This window comes from Anolis carolinensis, chromosome 5, assembly GCF_035594765.1.
Source record: "Anolis carolinensis isolate JA03-04 chromosome 5, rAnoCar3.1.pri, whole genome shotgun sequence".
In the NCBI taxonomy this organism is placed as follows: Eukaryota; Metazoa; Chordata; class Lepidosauria; order Squamata; family Dactyloidae; genus Anolis; species Anolis carolinensis.
Window position 1 is genome coordinate 22416208 of NC_085845.1, and position 25068 is coordinate 22441275.

The window sequence follows — 25068 nt, forward strand, 5'->3', positions numbered from 1 at the left end:
GGGCCCATGGATGCTGAGGACGCAGGAGAGGCTTGGGTTTCTTCAGAAAAAGCCCCCACATGGTCTGCCTGGAGGAATGAGGGTGATTCCGCAGGTGTAGACAGGGTTGGGCGTAGGCAGAATGATTTTGACTCTGATGAGGAACTTGGGATGCCTGATCCTAAGGCGTTGGCTGTTTGGAGCTCGGATTCTGATGAGGAGCTTGGGACACCTGATCCTAAGGTGTTGGCTGTTTGGACATCCAAGGAAACCTAAATAAATTGGGGGGGGGAGGGTTGGCCATTGTTCCTTGCGTGTGGCAAGGTGTTGTTGGGCGCCATTGGGTTTCTTGTATTTGACTCCGAAGACTGGCTTGGGACTTTGCAACCGATGTAAGTTTGATCCAGGTTATTCTACAACGGAGGGCTGGAACTGTGTGGGTTTTCTGTTTGGACTGCATTGTTATTACTATTTTGCATTAGCTGCTGCTCACCTTCGTTGTCTTGGCTGTTTGTGTTATCCTGCAACGTGGACCTCGCTGTGACGACTTCACCCTTTGGACCTTGGACTGGAACTCTACTTGGCATATCTCTCCGCTCTTAAACTCGGCTTGGCATCAATCCCGTGTTCGTGGCTGACTTCTATTGCTGACCGCTGGCTTCACCTTCGACTCTGATGCTGTTCTCCAATCCTCACTCCGGACCTGTTAGACTTCGCTACAACATTTCGTTCCCCTGACATCTGGCTTGGCTTTCGACTCCACAGCGACTCGTCGCCATTGCCTCAGCGTTTTCCAACATTGTTTGTCTGCGCCGCTTTTGGCGAAGAACTTTAGCCCAATTTGGGCTTTCTCTTTAGTTTTGGGCTTTTTGCTGTACTTTTGGGTTTTGGGGAAGTTTTGCGCCTTTGGGAATTCTTGCCCTTGTTTGTTTTGCTGTTTTGACTTTGCCTTGCAATTTTGAGCTGTTTTCAGGCACTTTGGTTTTAATCCGGATTATATTCCCGGATAATCTGGATTATATTCTGGTTAGCGTTTTTAGGTTTCTTGCTCTGAACTGTTTAATCACACTGAAGTGAAAGTGTTGTGAGCTCTCTGGACCTTGTGCTGAGCTTTGAGTTATCTTTGAATAAACTATATTTATTTTACTGGCTGGCGTCTGACCTTTGACACTTATTGTGGGGGTTATGTTCCAGGACCACCCGCAAGAAGTGAAAATACGCAAATAAACACTATATTTATTTTAATATTTATACATTATTTTAGTAGTTATACACTATTTTAAGTCTTTATCAACCAATCGTGTGTTGATAAATAGCCCCCTTCTCCTCCCGTTGCCGCTTGGGCTCATAGTGAAGGAACACTGTAGTGCCAAACAAGTCAGGGTATCATTCATGAAACCATACAATTTAAATAACAGGTGCAGAGAATGTGAGTCAGATTGGCATCCATTTTCCAGCTGCACGGCTGATTAAACCATATGGAATATTACTGCTGCATCCAAACTAACTTCATATGGACATTTTATAAGATCTGGACAAATGGAAGCTACATCCACAATGTGAATCAATAACTCGGTTCTGATTTACATTCTTACCATTCAGATCTCTGCTTGGCCTTCACTCTAGAAAACAAAGCATATATGGCTCTCTCCAGTTTCTCTGTTCAATCATCCTTGTTCAATTTATTAAAGAAAAGAGGGATATCAATTGAAAGATAGTATGGCGGTATTGTGAACATTATTGGGGTTTGAGGAATCAATATTATTGGATGATTTAGTAGACATAGAAAGATTTTAAATAATACAAAAATAAGCAAAACTTATAGAATTACCAATGTGTTATTAGCAAGAATATTACAACACAGGCCAACAAAAATATATTGATGTCTTGGTTTTTAGGCATGTTCCTGTGGTTATTTGGGGCACTGATTCAGAAAATTGCAGTAGATAGACCTCATCAGCTCTAGTTAGATATGGTTAGCATGATTTTCTATGGGCAAGCAGATGAAAACTGGTATATGGCATATATTCTGTATCTAGAGCTGACAGAAAAAAATTGGTGCCATTTTTGGAATCAGCAAGTTAAATATACCCAGAAACAGGGCTAACATTTGAGGCACCAAAATATGTGTTGGTCAGTGAAATATATTGCTTCTAAAATGGTGTCATTGTATTTGTTTTTATAATATGTGAAAAAAGATCCATTTAAAGTAGAAACATATTGAATAGGAAGCAGAGGTGGGAAAGTAACCAAGGGTAGCCCATTTTCAGGGTTATACAGCTAAGAGCAAAAGGGGAAATTAGGAAGATTAAATGAGGTTAAAACATAATGGAATGCTGGAATGGTGGAAGAAGGGAAGAAAGTAAGTCAAACTGGATCAAGATCAAAGAAGAGCAGGAGGCACAAGCAAGGCACATAAGAAAATGAGAAAGATTGAAAAGAAATAGACGAAAACAGAGTGAAGAAGCAGAAGGGCATTGGAGAGGACAGGGAAAAGCAAGGTGAGATAGAGCCAGCTGGGTTCAGGGATAAAATGTGCAGACTGGCACTCTGCCCACACAGTCATCCGTAGTCCCCTTTTATGACTAAGTTTCCATTTGAAAAATTCCCTTTGTATCTCCTAAAAGGCATCTCACTTTTCTATATAGCCTCTTCTCTACCCTACTGCTAAACCGTCCAGAAGATGTGCCCCCTACGCACCACACTGTTCTGCAAGTGACAATGCCACTTCCCCAGCCAATCAGTATTCACAGCCACCTCTTCCTTCAACTCTCTGGTCTCTGTATAAAAGCTTTCCTTTTCTGAACAGAATACAAAATACTGCCAGGTTGACAAAAGCGCCTGCATGGAAATGCATACACACAGGAGTTCCAATTAAGGGATAACGGCAGTGAAAACAGGAGCCACTCTCATCAAACAAAGCAAACAGCAGTTATATTAACAATCAATTAGATGCAGCAGCCACCTGATGCTGCATATTTGGATAAGTCCCAGGCTGCTCTGAGCTTTCTGCCCAGACAATGCCAGCTGAGCAGAATTTGTGTCATGCTCATTCTAGCTTGGCAAGCAAATGTAATCACTTTGATTACCCCTCCTCCTCCACTCCCCTTTCATCTAGCACGATCTAAGCAGGTACAATAGTAGTTTTTAAGCCCAATTGGGTCACCAAACTTTACAGCTGATGCTCTCCAATTAAACTCTTAGGAAAAACCACCCCCCTTTATAATTAGAGAAGCAATTCTCCTCTTGTTGAATGTGCAGCAAATCACACATTCCAATGCAAAACTTCATTTAGTTGCTTATGGCATATTAACTAATCTTGTATCTCACTGATGTTTTGATCTATAACCTTATTACAAGGGGTTAATTTGATGCAGCTGCCTCACTCTGAGAATATTTCTCACTCCCAAGGCGACTGGTTCATTTTTTGAAAGAGCAAAAGTGATGAGAAAGGGGATTAATTTTACTACCCTGTTTCCCCGAAAATAAGACAGGGTCTTATATTAATTTTTGCTCCCAAAGATGCACTAGGTCTTATTTTCAGGGGATGTCTTATTTTTCCATGAAGAAGAGCTCACATTTATTGTTGAACAACAAAATGAACATTTATTATATAATAATAATAATAATAATAATAATAAAAAAAACTTTATTTATACCCCGCCACCATCTCCCCAACGGGGACTCGGGGCGGCTAACATGGGGCCATGCCCAGAGCAATACAACATAATAAGATATAAAAACAACATATCATAGCACCATTAAAAATACAATAAATGATAATAGGCATTACATCAAGAAATCAGATGTAATATACTGTAAAGTAGTTGTCATCACAAACCAGCATAACCAGACAAACTATGAATCCTATCAAGAATTTCTTGTTACTACCATTATTTACATGTACAACAATCTATGGTACCTCTTGAAATTTAGGTTTCACAAGGTTTCCACGCTGATTTCTCTCTATTCTAGTTTCAATGTAGTCATGAATGATGAATAATATAATATACTATAATAATAATATGATAATATAATAATAATATAATGATATACATTATATTAATGAGATAATATAATATAGGATATAATAATAACAGAAAATGATAATAATATGGTATTAATAGGATAATATAATAATGGGATATAATAACAGAATAGCATAATAATATAATAATAATAGGATAATGTAATAGAATAATAGAATGGAATAGAATGATATAAAATATATTAATAGGATAATATAAAATGGAATATAATAATAATAACAGAATATGCTAATAATAATAAAATAATAATATGATAATATAATAGAATAATATTATAGAATATAATGATATAAAATATATTAATAGGGTAATATAAAATGGAATTTAATAATAACAGAATAATAATATAATAATATGAAAATATAATTGAATAATAATAGAATAATAATATAATGATATAATAATAATAGAAAAATATAATATAATGATTTAAAATATATTAATAGGATAATATAATAATGGGATATAATAATAGTAACAGAATATGATGATAATAATATGGCAATAGAATAATAGTATAAAATAATCAGTTTCATGGCATAGGATAGGAAGATGAGAGGAGAATCCCAATGCGTCCTGTACCTTTAAGGAGCGAAGCTTTGGGGAGGAGTGGAAAGCCCTCTTCCTTCCCTCCCTCCCACCCTCCCTTGCCCGGGCTCCAGGAGCCAATCAGAAGCCTCTGGGAAGCAAGGCAGCATGGCCAGGAGGGAGACGGAAGGAAGGAAGAAACGGCAGCAGCCACGGAAGATTCTTCAAGCCTCGGCTGGGGGACAGGCAAGGAAAGGCAAGGCAGGGAGGGAGGGAGGCACAGAAAGCAAGTACTTTCCCTCCCTCCCTCCGGTGTATGAATGAGTGCTGCTTCTGCCCTGCAGCCATACTTCCCAATGGAACTCTGCTGCAGCCTTAGTTGCTAGGTCTTACTTTCAGGGGAGGCCTTATATTTGGCAATCCCCCCAAACCCCTGCTAGGTCTTATTCTTTGGGGAGGTCTTATTTTCGGGGAAACACGGTAATAACTCTGCTGAGTAACTCTGGGACAATCTCAGTATGTTCCCTAAGGGGGAAATGTTGACATTTAAGAAATATTGGTTTTTTTTAAAAATAAGGAGTAAAAAAGATGGAAATACAAGTTCTACTGTAATCTTACTTTAAGAAATCTACCTCCACTGCCAACAACATTGCTATGTAACAACATGTTTTACATAACTGTTGAAAGCTTGACCAGAAAAGTTTCCAAACTCCAGCCTACAAACACAAGCACAAAGAAATCCAGTGAGTCAGTTGAACTGTGCTATTTTATCACAGGACTTGTTCTTCATTGTAGATGATCAATGGAAATGTTTGTTTCAGATATGAAATTGTGGTGGAGAACATACCCACAGAATGTTCACTGTCAGTGTTAGATAAGTTATTTTCCACCACTGCTAACTTAAAATTTAACCATTTTAAAACACATTGAGTCAAATTCGTGTTTCAGATTATCCTGATTATATACATTCAAAAATTCACAATAGATTGGCTTCATTGCAAACTTACATTGTTTGCAACCTAGAGTAGTTTCTAAATAATTTCAGTATATTGTGGAGTATACACATGGCTCATGTTTCATCCAAACAACCAAATGTTCCATCCAAACAAAGACAGAAAATAGAAGGTGGGATGATAGTAAAATAAAATCCAATAAGAAAAAAATAAATGACAGAGAAAACATGTATTGCTTGTATTCTAGGCTATATCCTAGCCCCCATGGATTTCACTGTTCCTGAAGTGCAAGAAGTTTTGTTTTCTTCCAAATGAAATTAGACTACTGTCAATCAGGGCACATCACCTCTGCTTTGCTGTATCATTGTTTGTTAGGGTAGAAAATAATGAATTTTGGTTTTACTATTACATTGGTCAGGCAAACAATGTATTCTCATAGAGGAAAAATCAGTAGATTTGGATATCTTCCTCCCTGCCCTGTCCACTGTGCCTAGCAATTTCTTTGGTAATGGGAGGAGGAGCCATGTGTGTGGAAAGTGGTCAAAATTTAGGAATATTGTTCACAACTCTGCAAGTGATGAAGCTGTGGAATGTCTACATTTTAGGTATAGTCCTATAGGGATTCTGCAACAATATATGGCTCTTACAGACCAAAACATTGCATTGGAGTATAGGATCTCAACGTTTAGATCTGATGATGTAAATTAACAATTCAGTAGGTTTTACAGTTTCTTGAATGTTACAATGTAGTTTAAATGAAAATCTGAATTTAAATACAGTAGAGTCTCACTTATCCAACACTCACTTATCCAACATTCTGGATTATCCAACGTATTTTTGCAGTCAGTGTTTTCAATACATTGTGATATTTTGGTACTAAATTCATAAATACAGTAATTACTACATAGCATTACTGCGTATTGAACTACTTTTTCTGTCAAATTTGTTGTTAAACATGATGTTTTGGTGCTTAATTTGTAAAATCAAAACCTAATTTGATGTGTAATAGGTTTTTCCTTAATCCCTCCTTATTATCCAACATATTTGCTTATCCAACGTTCAGCCAGCCCGTTTATGTTGAATAAGTGAGACTTTACTGTATGCATTTTGAAACAAATACGTAGTTGAGCAGAGAACAACAAATATACTTCTTTTCTGTTTTACTTAGAGTAACTTGAAGTATAGTCCCTAACTATACGTATATTGTTTACAGTTTGACTTGAAAGAGATGGCTATCTGACATCCAACAGTTGCTTCTTATGGTATTAAATAAATATTAAAATAAAAGTCTTCAAACAAATGAGTGAAATTCCAAACAAAGAACATATTCAGCTCCAAATTAAAACAATCAGATAATCCTTCAATGGACCAAGTTATCTTTCATCACTCCACTTTTTCTTCTTCAAAACTTTATCTTGCCATTTACAGCTAGTGGCAGCAATAAAACCAAACATTAAGGTATTCATACTCATTTATGTTTAGTCCTTTGTTCTTTTAATAGCGTTGGAAGGAGTCTACACAGTAGCTCTATTAAGCTAATCTACTATCTGGGTGTTTGATCTCCCTCCTGACTAAAAAGAAAAGAAAGGAGCTCTTTGGAATAGCTACTGCCTACATGACTCTTGGACTTGCCAAGTGTTAATTGGTGTCTGCCCCGACATCAGAACAAATAGCTTTCACAGCCAATTAGCTGGCAGTCATCAATCTTTTATGCTTGACAAAGTGAAAGTATGTGGCATGGTCTGGAAGAACATCAGATATTAGCATGCCAGCTCCTGAATTATTACAATTATTCTATAGAGTGTTAGGGAAACATTGCATGCTAGGAGGACTCAAGCTTGCCCACAAGGAATGGTCTCCAACCACAAGCTTTCCTACCAAATCACAGATTGGGGGGGTTAGCGAGCAGACCCCAATGATTATTTGGTTGCAGAAATGTGCCACATAAAAGAGCCATTAGCCTCTTTGTTACCATTTCACATGTTTCTGGGATTAATTCACAATATTTCTATAGGAATTCTTATATTGCGTAATATAATCTCTAACACTAACTAAAGAAAAAACCAGACTTGCAAACACTTAATGGGAAATGACAAAATAAAATCAAGACCCCAAACTGTAGCAAATTCACTATGCATTGTTACATGTAGGCCAAAACAGAAGGGGACTACTTGCTTGTAAATTGTACTTCATTCATCACCTACACAGAATTCATATTTGACTTTTGGTAAGGCAAGATACCATTTCCTAATGAAAAACTAAGTCTAATACATATATTCAATGAACCAATCCATCTTAAGCCTAAGAAAGGCCCTTTTCTTAGATGAAAATAATATTTTACAATACTGCAATCTAGTTGTTCCTACAGCAAGTCTTACATATCTTTAGTACATATTGTAACAGAAGGCAGGAGTTCCAAAACATATCTCTTTATAGAAACTGTTTTGCAGACTAGCCTTCCTTATTGTTCTACTTTAGTATCCCATATATTGTGTATCCAGCCAAGTTTACTCAGTCGCTAACCTTTCTTTACAGATCAGCAATTTTGAAACTTATCTCCTGGTGGTATTGGGTTTCAATCTCAGCCCCTCTTCCACACAGCTGAATAAAATCCCACATTATCTGCTTTGAACTAGGATATATGTCAATCTAGACTCAGACAACCCAGTTCAAAGCAGACATTGTAGGTTATTCTTCCTTGATATTCTGGGTTATATGGCTGTGTGGAAGGACCCTCAGTCAGCATAGCCAATGATTAGGGATTCTGAGAGTTCAACTATGGAGCCAAGTCTGGGAACACTGTTGTAGTTACTGTTATATGAAACGCTGGCCTGTATTATGCATGACATCCTGGGCTAATAAATAATTCAGATGTCCTATAAATGTTCTAATAAATCCAATTTAACTTGAGATAGATACTGAACAAGAGAGAGAGAATAGAACAAGAATCTTGCATTTCTTAATTGCAATACTTCAGAACAATACAAGTTAATAAAATATGTCAGCTTCTTTGCACGTAGTAGAGCTATATAGTGAAGTGAATGTCAAAATGTGCAATTACTCCCTTCTGTTATTTCACATACTACTCCTTTAGTATATCACAAGAAGAAATCAAAAATCTGAAACACAGAGGTACATTAATGTGTGAGGAGTACTGACAAAAATTAAGAAGCTAATAATCGCCCTCCCAAATCTTTTGGCTGAGATATACTGTATATACAGATTGCTGATGGGATAATAAGTTAAAGATTATATGAGAGAAGAAAGACACTGAACAATTTCAAAGTTATAATTGCTAGCCATATGTAGAGAAAGCCCAAGATATTCACAAAACGTGAGCTCAAATGAGCTCAGATTTATCAATGGTATTACCATACAATTAATAAAAATATGTAAATATGGTTAGTACTTGTGAAAAGACATAATCATATTAACCTAAACTACACGTACATAAGAGGTTGGGAGAGTAAGCACTTCATATTGGAGAATTATTATCATAACGGTCAGATGTTATTACTGAAAGTCAGAACTTTTTAAAGGTCAAATGTTATTAATATTATTTTAAAGTGGTTATGAGATAACCAGTTAATCTGCTTCTAATAATTTTGGGCTAAATGAAACTATATGGATTAGGATAATGAAACACATTTATAATTTGTGGATGAATGCAGAAATCTTCTTGGCTTCTTGGAGCTATATATGTGTGTGTGTGTGTGTGTGTGTGTGTGTGTGTGTGTTACAAAGCGTCACCCTAAAAGAATGAGTGAAGTGGGTCATCGTTCCATAAGGATCCTCCTGTAAGCAGACCTGGAATTGTATTGATTAGATCCACTGAACTAAAACACAACCAAATGCATTGCATTCAATGGTGTTAGTGAGAACTAACAATGGGTCTCTGGCCAAAGGTTTCATATTGGAAGACGCTGCAGGAGTTAAGCTGAGCTTAAGATGGTGATATGTCTCCCTGGCTTCTCATGTTGTTCTGCAAGAATCCTCCTTAAGGAAACCTTGGATTTTGAGATCTAGATAGGATGAATTTGAGCAGACCCACTCCACGCATAGGAATATTCAATGCAGTCAGTGAGCCTACTCTAATGAGGACTAAATGGGTCTTCCCATTGGCGGTGTTGCAGGAGCTAAGCTGAGCTCCTCACCTGGTCGAGTATGTTCTTTTGCAAGGATTCTTCTTAAGGAAACCTTGGTTTTTTGGGATCTGAATCATCTTGATTAGTGTAGACCCGCTGCATCGATGGGTAAATTCTATTTATTTCATGGGGCTAACAATGGGTTTCTGTCCAAGAGTTTCCAATGGGGAGGAGATGCAGAAGCTTAACATGGAGATGTATCTCCCCAGCTTCCTGTGATGGTCTTTTTCCCATCTCAGCCTTAGTCCAGATGCCATGGAGACTTGAGAACTGAGTCCAAAGAGGACCCTCTTGGAGGAAGGATCTTTCCATTCGTGGTGCCTGAATGGACCCAAGAAAGCACCATTGGCCTTGGATGTCCATGGATTACGTGATCTTCTTGCTGCTCCTCAGATCCAATGAACAATCCAACGTGGTCCAGCAAATGAAGGCATCTTCGCCCAACTGGGTCAGTCCTTGGTGGGAATCATGAATGCATGCAGAGTGAATGGAGAGCCCTGGGGATCCGCCAGATCCAGGTTCAGAGTTGGGCTGAGCTTCTTAGAGGCCTGGTCCACCCCGTCCAGGAATGGCCAGCGCTTGCCTCAGGTGCTCAATGTCAGCCTGCAGAGCTTCCCTCTTGGCCTGTTCATGGCTCATTTCCGCCTTCAACTCTTCAATTTCTTTCCGATGCTGGGTTTGCATCAGGCCCATGAGGCCCCTCAGCGTCCGGAGCACGGCCTTGAAGTCATCCATAGATGTCAATGATTAGTCATTTGTGGTTTTTTCAGGCATTGGATGGGGAGACTGCTGTTCAGGGTTTTGGGGGTTTTCTGCCGGGTTCGAGGGGTGAACAGGCCCTTTCTCAACCAGCTGGTTTGGGGGCCTCTTGCTGGGCATCTTGGAGCGGTTGGCCGTGGGATGGGTCAGTTTGACCCCAGGAGTCACAACCGCATCCAAAGTGTCAGTTTCTGTCTCTTTGGCTTTGGCCTTCACTGCAGGGGTGGCAGGGAAGGAAATGGGGCCATTGGAGGACTTTTGTGGTGCCATGGGGGCCTGCTTGGCCTTGGCTGGAACGGGTGGTGGCAGAGGGGCCGCCTTCTTGGCTGGGAAGGAATTTGTTTTGGGGGTCTCCATCTTCTTCTGCTCCTTGGAGTCTTTGAGGAGGTCTCCAAAGGGTCTCATCTCCACCTTGTTGCCTTGGCAGGGCTTTTTGGCTCCTTTGGTTGCTTTGTCAGCCTCCTTCTTTCGCGTTGGCACTTTACTTCTGATCCCAGGATCCAAGTTGGTCAGCGGCATGACAAAGTTGTCCAGGAAGAGGCCCTTCTTGCCTCGGCTCACTCCTTCCCACCAACCCAAATCCATGGTTTCCTTGTTCAGCAACAGAATCAGGTCCCCTTTGCGGAGGAGCAGCTTGTCTTCGTGCTCCGGTTCAAAGTCAAACATGGCCTGACAGTAGCGGGGCGTATCGTTGCTTGGGGGTGGTTCTTGCGGGGTCCGGATTTTGGGGGTCTCAGGCTCTGAAGGAGAAGTTGCTGGTTTCTCCATCTTCTCAGACTCATCGAGGACGAAGGTTTCGTTGGTCATTTTGGGCCGCTGTTTCGCTGCACCTCCTTTGGGCTCCAGAAAAGGGGTGTCTAGTGATGGGCCACTAAGCTCTTGCACGAAGTTAGAGGGAAAAACTCCCAGTTGTCCTCGCTTCTTCCCCAGCCACCAGCCATCTTCAATCTCCTCCAGGATTTGCACCAGGTCCCCAGTGCTAAGCTCCAGCACGTCTTCCTTCGTCGGGGCATAAGGGAAAAGGACCCGGCACCAGTGCTGCTTTGCTGTGGCTTTCTTTTTTGCAGCACTGGCACTGTGGAGCGATCGTGGGAATCTCTGGGTGCCGTCCGACCGGAGGCTGGCTGGGATTTCCTTGAGGAGTGGGCAACAGTCTGGGAAAACAGCCATTTCTGGAGACTTGGAGATATATATATATATATGCTGCCCTCAATCACTGAATAGTTATGAAATTTGACAAATTATGTTGATGAATAAATTAACTTTAAAAATGTGTGGGAAGGAATGGAAAAATCAATCTAATTGCTTGAAAAGTCACAGCCATCTATATTATGTTAGACTATGATCTGGTCTAGAGAAAATGGATGACTATTTAGTCAATTCAAAATGTGCCTGGAAACTCTAGAATGGCTTCCTCCTTGCTGTCCTTAACTAGCAATAGAAGACTTCTTTTGTTCCAACATGTTTTAAAAATAGACTGAAACGGGCTTTAATTGTGTGCTGCCTTGTTGATTTTTATCTTCTGTATTTCATGAATTTTAAAGTTTTCATTCTACATAATATTTAATTGAATTTTAAAATAACCTTTACTTATCTTAAAACAGGGGCGGGAAATCTTAGAAGACGTGTAGGCTAATTTTCTACCCTAAGATTCACCAACAAGTCACAGCAAATCCAAATGAAGAAATAGCCTTTTTCATTGACTTTAAAAGGCAAAGACACAAGGAGTTTGAGAGATTTGGCATAAGGGAGAATCCTGATTTCTAGAACACAATTTTCTATATTTTTATAACAATAAGAACTATTGAAGGCTGAAAAAGCAGTGAAGGCTACAGAGTTTTAGTCCAATGCTCAAACCACTACATCATGTTAGCTCTCATGATCTGAACTTGCTTTAATATTTGAAGTGCAAGTACAGTGTTCCTTCACTACTTCGCGGTTCACTTTTTGCGGATTCATTGTTTCAATAAATTCTAAGACTTATAAATCATAAAAATTAGGAAGGGAGGACAGAGAAGCTAAAGGGAGAGAAAAGGAGCCCAAGCGGCAACGGGAGGAGGAGGAGGAGATTTATCAACACATGATTGGTTGATAAAACTTAAAATAGTGTATAACTACTAAAATAACGTATAAATATTAAAATAAATATAGTGGCTCTACTTCGCGGAATTTCACTTATTGCGGGTGGTCCTGGAACCTAAATCCCGCGATAAGTGAGGGAACACTGTATTGGGCAAAAAGTAGGATGAAATAATGATGACAATTTACAGAATATACATGATAAAAGTAAGACCGTTTTTTTTATTAATCATGCCACTTCTGTGTCCCCCACCCAGAATATGTCCAGGATGTCATATAATTCTATTTTTACATTTTTTTGGACAGAGCTAGCTCTTAAAACACTGGGAGATATGATCTGTATTATATGCATAATACTGTACATAGGCAATCATGAGTAATCTCACTTTCTAGTGAAGGTAATGAAGTCTCTAAGTACTGCCATGCATCTGCGATATGACGTGCCTGTTACAAATAATCTTGTCTCTTCACAACAGCTGGCTGCTAAGATGTTCAGAGGCAAAGAAACTGATAAATTCTTCTTGAGAACAGCAAGCTGATGAATACTACAGCTATCAGAAATCTGATTTACAAAAAAACTAAACCATCTCTCTAATAAATTATTAATCCTATCCCACACCAGGAAATAAGACAGCAAAGGAAGAAATGGGCAAATAAAATAAGGTTAATTGTACACTGTTTTACTCCCTGTTGTTTTCAGGCAGTTTTGCAGAGCTTGGATTCCAAGCTATGGCTACAGATAACACACAGAGTGTGGGGAGAAATAGGCAACTAAAATGAATGACAGGCCCCTTGTTATTAAACAATGACAACCATAAGTAAGCTGGCAAGACATTTGCCTCTGACAGAGAGGGAGTATTATGAAGTTTGTGTCTGTGTGTGGAGAGGGAATTAAGCATCATTAGCTATCAAGTTTTCTGCTGATCAGCAAAAGTATATTTCTGTAAGCTCTTTATCATGGAAGAGCTCTGTCACTGAGGCACATTCTTCAAATACGTATTTAGTGCAAATTGCTGATATATACCTAGTTTCTAAAAATATGAAGGTATGTGGAACTCAATAACTCAAAAGTAATATGACAGCTGTTTCCCAAAGTTAGTGGTATTTTGTGTATGAACAATACAGCTCAAAGGCCAAAATCAGATGGTAAAATTTTGTTTTCATTGGTAGACATATTCAGACTTTCTCTAATTCCTCTCCTTGCTGCAGCCCCGTGCCACCAAAAACCAGTTCCAAAAAACACGACACTCCCGCAAAGCAGATTTCTAAGTGTACATGGGAGAGTAGGAGGAGGACAGATTGTATATTCCAGCAAAAACAGGAGACTCTATGCCTGGACCATGGTGAAAAAAAGTTTAAAATATCCCCCAAAATTCAGAGAAAGTGAATTAAGCCTGTGCTAGGTAAGGTTTGTACTCAAACTGGAAATATTTCAGAAGCACAGTTCAAAATCCCTCAATCAAGAATGGCTTCTGGTCACCGACTGTGCTAACTGGGAATTGTAGTCCTAAAAATTAATTTTTCCAATTTTCAGTTGAGCATACACTTATGGTGAATTCTTCTCCAGTGATCATCATAACTTTGTCTCAATTCAGCTTAATACTCTATCCCATTTTAGTTCTATTTATTTCAAGGAGACAAGTAGAAGTACACCTCAGTTAAAAAAGCAGATGTGTTCCTGGGAATTACTTCTTTAAGAGAAAATTTGGTACTACAGCAATGGTTCTCAACCTGGGGTGCCCAGATGTTTTTGGCCTACAACTCCTAGAAATTTCAGCCAGTTTATCAGCTGTTAGGATTTCTGGGAGTTGAAGGCCAAAAACATCTGGGAACACCAGGTTGAGAATCACTATACTAGAGAAAGATAAAGCATGGGAAGAATAGAAATAGATTCCTATACCACAAAAACATGTTTCAGAAACATTTTTTAATCCAAAGCCAACATTATGCACATGTGAAATGAATCCCCTCAAAGAGAAAGGCAGGGTAATAATAATGATGATAATAATAATGATAATAATAAACAATTCTGTGGTATTCTGGCAGAAATTGATCAAAGTAATATTCGAGGACCTAGCTAGGTGATAAAGGTTTTCTTTCCAGGTATTTTCTGGGTCCCTCAGCACAATTCTATGGTATGATTCTGTCATTATCTGTGGTTTCACTTTTAAGCAGTAAATCCAGAAATGTATCCTTTGGAGCTAAGAGATATTAGTGTACATGCTAGACATGATATGCAACCCTTCTAGTGTACTGAGATTATGTGTATCAGGATGTCTTGCACAATGTCTTAATGTGCAATTGGACTCATGGAGCTGTGATGTTTGTCTCACAATGGGGCTGATTGCACAACGGACATGCTGCTAACGCTGGTAGTGTAATAGCCCAAGACATATAGCTATCTCTGGTCCTCTCCTGAGAATACAAATATTGCCCAATGGTGCAATTCCCCCTGATGTGTTTGTAAGTTGTTTTGTGATTATGTAAATATCTAACAAGATAAAGGTATACTATGTCAAGGACTGTATGTTCACCCTTGTAGCTTGCTCAACACAAGCACCCCAATTTTCTATCAGCAGCAGTCAGAAAGTCTCCACTATTGCCTCTCTAATATGGTTTGTTCAGACCTCACCTGAAATAATGTGTTCAATTGTGGACACCACAATTTAAAGAGAGATATTGACAAACTGAAATGTGTACAGAGGAGCGCAACAAAAGTGATCAAAGGTCTGGAGACTGCCTTTGAGAAGCTGCTTAAAGAGCTAAGTAAGCTTATTCAGCATAAGGGAAAGTTGAAAGGAGACGTGATAACCATATACAAATATTTGAAAGGATATCATAAGGAAGAAGAAACAGGCTTGTTTTCTGCTGCCCTGGAGACTAGGGATCAGAGCAATGAGTTCAAATTACAGGAAAGGAGATTCCACCTGAATGTTAGAAAGAACTTCCTGAATGTAAGCGCTGTTCAACGGTGGACTGCCTTGGAGTGAGGTAAAGACTCCTTCTTTGGAAGCTTTCAAACAGGCTGGATTTCCATCTGTTGGGATGCTTTGATTGTGTTTTTCCTGCATGGCAGAGGGTTTGACTGGATGGCCAACTCTATGATTTCATTATTCTAATTTCAATTAAATGAGACAAAAAGCAATGGTATAAAAAGTAGGGTTGTGTATGGATCCATTTTCAAAATGGTCTTCGGCTAGTTCGGCTGGCCCTGCTGCCGTTCTTTTTTCCAGCCACAACAAAACAATGGCTGTTGAAAAACTGCTGTTTTCAGTTTCTTTGGGCTACATGTGGAGTGCAGGGAGGGAAGCCACTAGAAGGGAAAAGATCCCAGAAAGGGTGGTTATTAAGCCTGTTTCCCTAAACCCAGATTGACTTGAATGACAGAAGGGAAAGGATCTGAGGAAGGGGGAGTGTTCTTAGGCTCTTGCCTTAAACCCAGGTCTCCTTGAAAGACAGAAAGGAAATGGTCCCAGGAAATGGAGTTCCTTAAGCCTTTGACTTAAACCCAAGTCTTCTTGAAAGACAGAAGGGAAAGGATAGCAGAAAGGGTGGAATGAAGGAAAAGGGAGCCTCATACATTCCCCATTGCCACCAATGGGCCGGATCTTCCCAGATCTTTTGGTTGCCAAGCTGAAAATGGCTTTTTTTTTTCCATTAGGCGATTCCAGAAAACAGAACCAGGTACCCGCCAAAATTTGGATTGTGGTCCAGACGAATTGCACAATCTTAATAAATAGTGTAACCATCATGAGTAGAGGTTCATCTTTTCATTTTTCACAGGTGGGCTTCTTGCTCTGAACAACTACTGCTCCCCCCCTTCTGCTAGGTAGGGTCACTTTCATATGAGAAATTAAATAACCTCCCAATGTGTTTTAACTGCTATTAAATAAAACAGGCATTGAACATTAAAAAAAACAGTTTATTCTTCCTTTGTTCTATCTTTGTATCAGATCACAGCATGCACTTTCTTGTAGCTGTGCAGCTTGAATGATGCACCATATGCACAGTCATAGTAAAACAAAACAAAGCAGTTTTGAGGGGGAAATATGACATCTCTTTTAAATTATGTATGTGAATGCTTGTTGTTTTCACTGCTAGCATGTAGGAAAGGGTGGGGATGGTTGGGTGGGAAGTAGTGCAGATGCATTAATACATTCTAACTGGAGTTCTCTCTGAGAGATAACAGAATTTTGCTGTGCTCTTGGTTTCCTATAAAGGGAATGAAACTGAACTGCCTGTAGCTCTGCCTAGTGGGCCATTCTAATTGACTCTGAAGTCATTAATCAGTTCCCAATCAATCTATGCTACCAACAGCAGGCTGTTAGATCTCCATTACCACCCATTTATCATGCCATTGCCTAATTCACTGCACCATTAGCCACAGATTAGACCTCAGTTAGGATAACTGTGTCAGCTCTCCCCCCACTCTACACCATTTCCTCTTTAAAAAACTGCTGTCACTCACCTCTGCCACTGGGATTCCTTCAGGTGGGCGACACTGAAGTAGGACTTCCTGTTCCAAAGACACTTCTTTTCCAAGTGGCTCCTGCTCAAATGTCTTTCGTAAGTCTGGAGTGAAAAACAATAAAAACAAAAAAAACAGAAACCCAATTTATTTTGTGCAAGTGATAACTAGGACTGGAGCAGAACATCACTGCACCAGAATTTATAAAATATACTCCATCCTAATTCATACTTCCAAAACGACCATGTGGATTGGACCACTGTTTTACTTCAGACTGTCAATTTCTGAATTTTACAGTATTCCTTGCAGCTCAAGAATTACCTGTGAATAAGGGTCTATTAGTCTCCGTTCTATTTGTAAAAATGAAGCTTTAGGGAAAAGATGAGGTATAAATATGAAAGCAATAAAAAGTAATAGAATATGATAGGGAAAGGTTGCATGCAAAATGTGTGCATTAAAGACAGTTCACTGTGGGAAGAATATATTAGAGAAAGCTGAGTACCAAATACACAGAGAAGGCTGCAAATGAAAATAAATATAAATTTGTGTGTTTAAAAAATGCAGACTGAGGCAGAAATTGGGCAGAACAAATTTATGAGAGGATATGTTAAATTCATGACTTGGAATGCACTATTCCATTTACTCTTACTTAAAGTACCAGAAATAAAATGCCCACTGTTGTGATGGATGTGGTACAAATGCAGAAATGATGCAAGGTCTTTGTCCTTGGCATATAACATCTCTTATTTTCCAAATGGATTTCTAAAAGAGGAAAGGGAAGTATTACTCCTTGCTGTAAATTTCTAGGCAATGAAAGCCAGGCTATCCAAAGAAGGGGTTTGCCGTCACTGCTATGGTCAAATCATCCCCTCAAAGGGATCTTTGCCAGGTATCTTTTTATGAGAGACATTAAAGACTGAGGGGAACATAAAGTGCTGTGACTGCCCAGACTCAACTTGTGTTCTATTTCTGGTCACTAATGTAACAGAATCTTGACAACTCAATTTTTTATAGATATAAATTAATTTGAAACACAGAGAACTTTTTGCAATATACAATTCCTTATTTCCCAGGAGACGACCAGCATAGTATAGTGGTTCGAGCACAGGACTTATGACTCCAGAAACCAGGGTTCAAATCTCTATTCGTCCATGTAAACTCACTGGGTGACCTTAGGCAAATCACACTTTCTGAGGTTTGTATGATGAAAAATCAAATATTGGAATGCTTGTCCCTCTAATTTGTTTTTGAAATGTAATTGGAAACAATTTCTTAGCCAGATAAGAAGTCACTTGAGAGTGCTTCCCAGATCAGCTGCTGAAATGGCACAATGCCATTTTGCTTTATTGGCATGATTCCATAATGCACTGAATGAGGTTGCTGGGTATACAGCACTATTAACAAATAGATGACCTAATGCCTTAGTATAATTAAATTACTTTTATCAACTGAGTTCAGTGAGAAACCACAGGAAAGCTAAAGCAGTGTAGAATCTACTTAGGTTCTTTATAAAATACTGTTGTGAAAAGGAAATTAAACTGCAGACACATAAATTGCAAGATTTATATCAACTTAAGAAGTGCAATCTAATAGAGGCCAGAGATAATATGGTCCTTCTGAGGTTCTCATTTTCTTTACTCTTTGAAACCTATCATCAACTACAGTTATGTCTCCATACTTGTGAGTGAAGCACTCACAGATTTGATTATTTGTGGATTATTGTAATTACCTTCACTTCCACTGTTTGTTTTATATGCTCCTGAGACATGTGTTTTATCTAGGCATTTCTATTTGATGCATTTTCACCAGAATTTGTCCATAGAATCACGCTGGAGGACATAAAAGGCTTATTGAAGTGTGTTCTCACCTAAAAATATATTAGCAAGCATATATTCATTTTTTTTGCTCCTAACACAGAGAGATTTTGTGCCCCTAACTTCTATGAATATTGAGGAGTTCCTGTACAATCCTGCAATTCTTACTACCAATATTACTAGTTGAATGTAATGGTTAACTTTTCATTTTACTTTGCTTTACTTAAATCTGTTTATAGAATCTATATCCATATTTGACATACACAAAAATGGTTTTGACTAGCATTCTAACCTGAGCCATTTTCAGCAAAGTAGAAAGTGGCTTCACTAAATTTAATGGCTGCTTTTCTATTGGTCTCAAGTTGGAGAATAGTTGTATTTAAAGGAACTGCTGGAAGGCTGGCACAACCATGAGGCAAGATGAGGGAGCTGTACCACAGGGCTGTGTTTTCAGAAGGCATCCAAAATCATATTGTCTCTGATTATAAACATTTTTCCCCCATTAAACTGTCCTCAAATTTCTAGTATTGTAAAGAGAGATACACTGAAAATCTCTCATACCTAGAACACTTACATGTATTGCATTAGTATTCCCTTGTGAACTTTGCTCCTTTTCTTCAGATGGCAAAACTATTTCTAAATGCACAAGTAAAGTTTATGTTACTGTAATGCTAGAAATTTGAGGAGAGAAGGAAGATTTCATGGTGATGGAGGGGAGAATTATTATTGTAGGTCTCATCTCCCTATAGCTATACTCCTGCGGCATTAAGAGATCGTTTCTACAAACTGAGGAATAACAGTGCTGAGTCCCCACTCTTCACATCTGTAGACTCTATCTCATAACGTGGGAACATTTTCAGGACACTTCCTCCTCGGAGCCTCACGCTGCCCATCACACGATGTTGTGTGAAGGGTCCGCCCCCAACTGGGGTGGAAGCATCCTTGGATGCTTCCCCCCAATCAGGCATGTAGCCAGGGGGACGGGGCTTGAGGGGCTTCAGTCCCCCCCCCGAAATTCTCAGAGTGGTCCGCGAGAAGGCCTTACATTTATTATTTAAACTGTTATGTTTATTCATATCATGATCTGATCACCATGCTCAATATATCCCATATGCATGGGGGTATTGGGATAACGATACAAAAGTTTGCCAGGGTAGATCCTCCGCCATCCAAACTCAGCGCCCCACCCCCAAAGCAAAATTCCAGCACCCCCCAAATCAAAATCCTGGCTATGGGCCTGCCCCCAACACACACTTTCCCTATGTTATGAGGAAGAATTGCCACACTGGAGTGATGTGCAGGGTGACAGAGACAATACCCATTCTTAGCTACATTCACCTTCTTGCTTAGGACCTGGGGAATATCTTTCTGTTTGAATAAGTTGCTTTTCCCACAGGCAGAGCACACATAATATTAGGACAGAACGTGACTAGGGTTGCCATATTCCACTATCTGCTATCCTGGCATATGATTTGATTTTTTTAAAAAAAATTCAGAAAAATAGCTTTGCATTCTAAATATGCAAATAATGCACATTAAATTGTGCATTTTTTAATGTTTCCTCTAGGTTTTAACAGTTATGACTTTTCTTTTCTTTTTCAATTATGGTATAGGTAGTCCCCAAGTTACAAACAAGATATGTTCTGTTGATTTGTTGTTAAGTTGTATGAATGTTAAGTTGGAACAGGTACATTTTAAAGCGTAGCTCCTATCTATCTATCTATCTATCTATCTATCTATCTATCTATCATGTTTGTTTTGTTGTCTGGGTCCCTGCTTGGGTCCCTGTTCAAAAGATTTTACCTCACTTTCTGTCCCTGTGAGAATTGGAGTTTGAAAAAAAATGGCTTGTTGTGAAAACAAAGATTGGCGATAAAGCTTCAATGGAGACATCTTTTCCCCTTGATAACTCTTTCAGGAGTTAATGTCCCTTCCAAGGGCTAGATTCCTCTCATTTCCTGTTATCTCAGCTCCATTCTTAACTATGAGTCATTTATAAGTCGGATATTTGTAACTCGGGGACTGCCTGTACATCTAAGGGAATCCATATGGAGTGCTGTTTAATCTTCCAGACCTGAGACAAGGTGAGCCCCAAGTTTCAAATCTTTGCTTGGTCATGGAATTTATCATATGATTACTATACAGCATATCTACAGCATAGATTATACCTGGTTTCTTGCACTCCTCCACTGAAATGGTTTACTGTCACTCTCCTCCAATTCCCTGCCTTGCCTCACCCCACAGCTTCACAATTTGTCTTACCTTGGTTCCTTGCACCCTTCAACTCCTCTCAACCGCTTCTACCACTGCACTCTGTCTATTCTCCTACTCACACTCTTGCCTCATTTTACATCCCCATAATGTATGAGTATATTCTTTGCCCTTTCCATGCTGCCAGTCACACTTCTTACCACTACTCTTCCTTCTTCCACATATCTTGAATCCACACAGTGCACTCCTTGTCCTTCCCTTGCTTCTTGCATTCTGCTTCTGAAGTGTTCCACTCTTTCCTCTTGCTCTCTCCCTCACCGAACCTTTATTCTCCTTGGAACTCACCCTTTCCTTGCTTCTTGAGTCTCTTGCTTGCTTACACTGCTGACGTTTCTTCCTCCAGGGCCTTATCATACCTCACCTCATGCCCTCACAATGTATTCCTCCCTTTCTTCTGGCACTCTAGATGAAGAATAAAAGAAACCCTAGTTTTGACTGAACAAATAGAATAGTAACAATTTCTGGTTAACTGCACTAGTGAGCACTATGCATGTGCATGTACGTGTTATTCTACTCCTATAAGGTGATGTTACACTGCAGCATTTGTTTGATCCATTTGTGAGTAGGTACAAGACAGAGCAATGAGTAAAGTGTTGGATGACAGACCTGTGTATGGCACTCAGCTTGCCCTGAACTCTGTAAATTAACTTGATGCCCTTGGGTGGGGTTGAAAATACTATTCCATCATCAGTCATGAAGTAGGATTTAAGTGGCAGTCCAATTGATTGCTATACTGGAAGGGTAGTGATGGTGGTCATTACCATGCAGCAAGATATACCATGAGTCAGAGCTGCATTGCTTCTGTATAATCTACAGTTTTATAAAAGCAAATATTACTACAGCAGACTCTTCTATTAAACTAGTGTAGCAAGTTACCAGATATGGCAAAAATAGTGTCAAGATAATAAACCAAAAGTATTCAAGGTTACTGCAGTAAACGGAGCGGTAGTGTATGAAGAGCAGATAATAATGCAAGCTTGTTCCTTGGAGCTTGGTTTTACTTTTCCCTATCTACCTGCTGAAGCATTAATTTAGACCTGATGTTAATATACCAACCTTTTAAATCATGATGCTCTGTGCTCATAACACATTTTGTTTATGAAAGCACAATTCTGCTGGCAGCTTCATTAACTTGTAAGGCTGATAATTTGTTTTTGTTGCTTCCCAACAATCTAAATCCTGTTCATTATTTTGGGGGGGGGGGGGGTGCGACGGCAACTGCTGATGGGCACAGATAAAATCCTTCCCCACTAATACTTCAGAGGGATTTAATAATTCCAAATCTCCTCCACCATTTCTTTACTTCCATTACAGCAACCCGATATGCTGCAACCCTCAAAAAGATACCATTACATTCAACTGAGTCAATGATCTACAAACTAAAACTACTCTTCACTACAGACCCTGACATAATAGTCTGTAATGTGCTTAAAATAGCCATTAGAGACTATCAAGTAAATAATGCCCTTTAAGAAAAAGGGGGGGGGAAATAACTGTGTGCTTACAAAGCAATGGATGTCCTAGACACCACTTATTTCCTTATGTGTTCTGACAGCTAGACTCCAGTAAGATATTTCCAAACAAGGAACATGCTATTTAGCTACGCATTCTATTTGCCAGGGATCAGATACATTCATGCCAAGAAACATACTAGCCTATGTACTCATTTCAGAAATGCCACACAAAAAGGAAAAAAGAAAAGAAAGATGGGAATCAATAAGTAAACCAGAGGTACTAAATATAATGGTTTATATGGAACAATATTTTACTCACATGCTTGGCTCCTGTCTTCTCTCAAGATTATAACTTACATTTTCCAAGCATTCAAAATGTAATGTTATTTAGTCAAATACAAGTATTGTATAGATATTAGGTAGTACTGTATTGGCCTAAGTATACATACATGTTTATAGATTTGCATCATTGTTTTTTTATTAATATGTAAATTTAAAATAATAAAATATATATAGGAATAAAAAGTTATTATATAGAAACAATAAAATGTAATGTTATTGTTGTATTGAGTTCATTTGTGTGCCTACACATTTTTTAAAAAATGTTTTAACTCAATGAATGACAAGTGATATGATCTTTAGGTCTGTGGACTATTTCATTAAGTTGTGTTATATATTTATGTTTCTTGGGAAACTATTTATTCTCCTACTGCATAATTTGAAATGCACCAACTTCCAGAGCTGTTGACAGATCCAAGAAAAACTGGCTTCTTACATTCAGATTATAGTTGAATGGGAAAAATAAAGCCCCTTGATGGCACCAGGGCCTATGTTTATAGCTGCAAAAAGAAAGGTATATGAGCCCCCAAAGAAAGGGTAAAGTAAAAGTAGATGCACTTCTAAGAGTGCAGAGCTGCAGGTGGCAATTTTACTGTAAGTTTCTATGAATGCCATTTTTTGTACTTGAAATCCCCAGACAACAGTGAGATTTTACTCTCTTTAATAAACAACTCAAATAAAGTCATGACTTGAGTTTAAAGCATAGTAACAGTCAAGCTATGGACTTCATGTACTGTTCAATTATCCTGTACTAATATGTTCTTGTCCAAGGCTTTATCAAATGCTCTCCTATTAGCTGACATAAAGAACATTTAGGTACAGAGCATATCGTCGTCGTCGTCTCACTCGTTCAGTCGTTTTCGACTCTTCGTGACCTCATGGACCAGTCCATGCCAGAGCTCCCTGTCAGCTGTCACCGTTCCCAGTTCCTTCAAGGTCGAGCCAGTCACTTCAAGGATACCGTCCATCCATCTTGCCCTTGGTCGTCCTCTCTTCCTTTTTCCTTCCATTTTCCCCAGCATCGTGATCTTTTCCAAGCTTTCCTGTCTTCTCATGATGTGGCCAAAATACTTCAACTTTGCCTCTAATATCCTTCCCTCCAGTGAGCAGTTTATGGAAATCAAATATTAGTAAAAAGAAAAAGTCAACTAAAATTGTTCCATAATTTTAGTGTTGTCTTCTACCTGATGTCCTCCAGAACTTCCATCTTGCCTAGCCAGCAAGACAATAGATGGTTGTTGCTGTCCACCCGTCTGGAAGATGTCAGTCTCTGGATGATTGTGGTAACACCTACTACCTCAGCAGACAGGCCAATTTGCCCGTCATATGCTGCTTCCCCTCCATTTCCAGCATAGAGTCCTTCACACAACACACTGGCACTTCTGGTCAGGCTCCATGACACCTTCCCAGCAATGCGGGGAAGCCGGGACGTGATGCTTCCCCTCATGGGATGAGGGGCAAGGTAAGGTAGGCAATGCAGGACATGGAGCGGCAGCTTATCCACACACCCCAGCAGGAGCCCATGGATTCACCCCAATGCAGGGCAAATTCATGGGCCTTTTTGATGGGGTCCCTAAAGTTAAAGGCACTAACTCATACCAGATGTATATTTGTTTAGTCAAGGCTAGATTGTTACAGAGCCCAAGATTTTGTAAGGAAATGATTTTAGCACATTTATATAATATCTATTGCGTGAATAGTAGGAATAAACTCTGTTAATTTCTTTTTTAGAAAAGCAGGGCACTTGATTTTCTTCACTTTCTTATATTTAAAACATTGAATGGGTTCAATATTTAACTATTAAAATGTTGCATTTTTGTTCCATTTTCATTCATGCTATATTATTCCATACCCTTTCATTTTTCAACCCCCCCCCCCCCCCCCCAGTCCTTAAGGAATCGCCTTTGTGTGAAATTACCACTTAATATCATCTTGTTCTTTTGCTGGACTTTGCTATGATGGAAGTGGTTTGAGGATAAAACTTAAAGGATATCTTTTGTCATGTTCTGTGAAATATGATAAGAGGCAGGTGAGGTGCCTTCAAGGCAGTGCTAATGCAAGAATGACTAATGAATAGGCATGAAAAACAGACACTTGTCAGCTAGGAATTAAATGTAAACCAGCAACATACTGAACAGTGCTGTATTACTGTCAAAAAAAGATGGATTTCTGCCCTTGGTAGACCTTAAAGACCCCCTATTTCCCTCTCATGCTCTTCTCAATAGTTTTA

At 39.1% G+C, this 25068-nt stretch overlaps 2 protein-coding genes across 7 annotated transcripts in view; both read right to left on the bottom strand.

Annotated features, from left to right (window-relative positions):
• The window catches only part of unc5c (unc-5 netrin receptor C), a 369639-nt gene that overhangs the window by 87836 nt on the left and 256735 nt on the right, over positions 1-25068 (bottom strand). For all 6 annotated transcript variants that reach the window (XM_062982200.1, XM_003221174.4, XM_062982202.1 and 3 more), the window contains one exon: positions 16961-17064. In XM_062982200.1, the coding sequence (XP_062838270.1) occupies positions 16961-17064 (104 nt within the window). The remainder of the gene's footprint in view (positions 1-16960; positions 17065-25068) is intronic.
• LOC103278916 (SH3 domain-containing kinase-binding protein 1-like) lies at positions 10260-11609 on the bottom strand. The gene has a single exon (XM_016993804.2). It carries the CDS (start codon positions 11581-11583, stop codon positions 10402-10404), a length of 1182 nt encoding a protein of 393 aa, XP_016849293.2. The 5' UTR covers positions 11584-11609; the 3' UTR covers positions 10260-10401.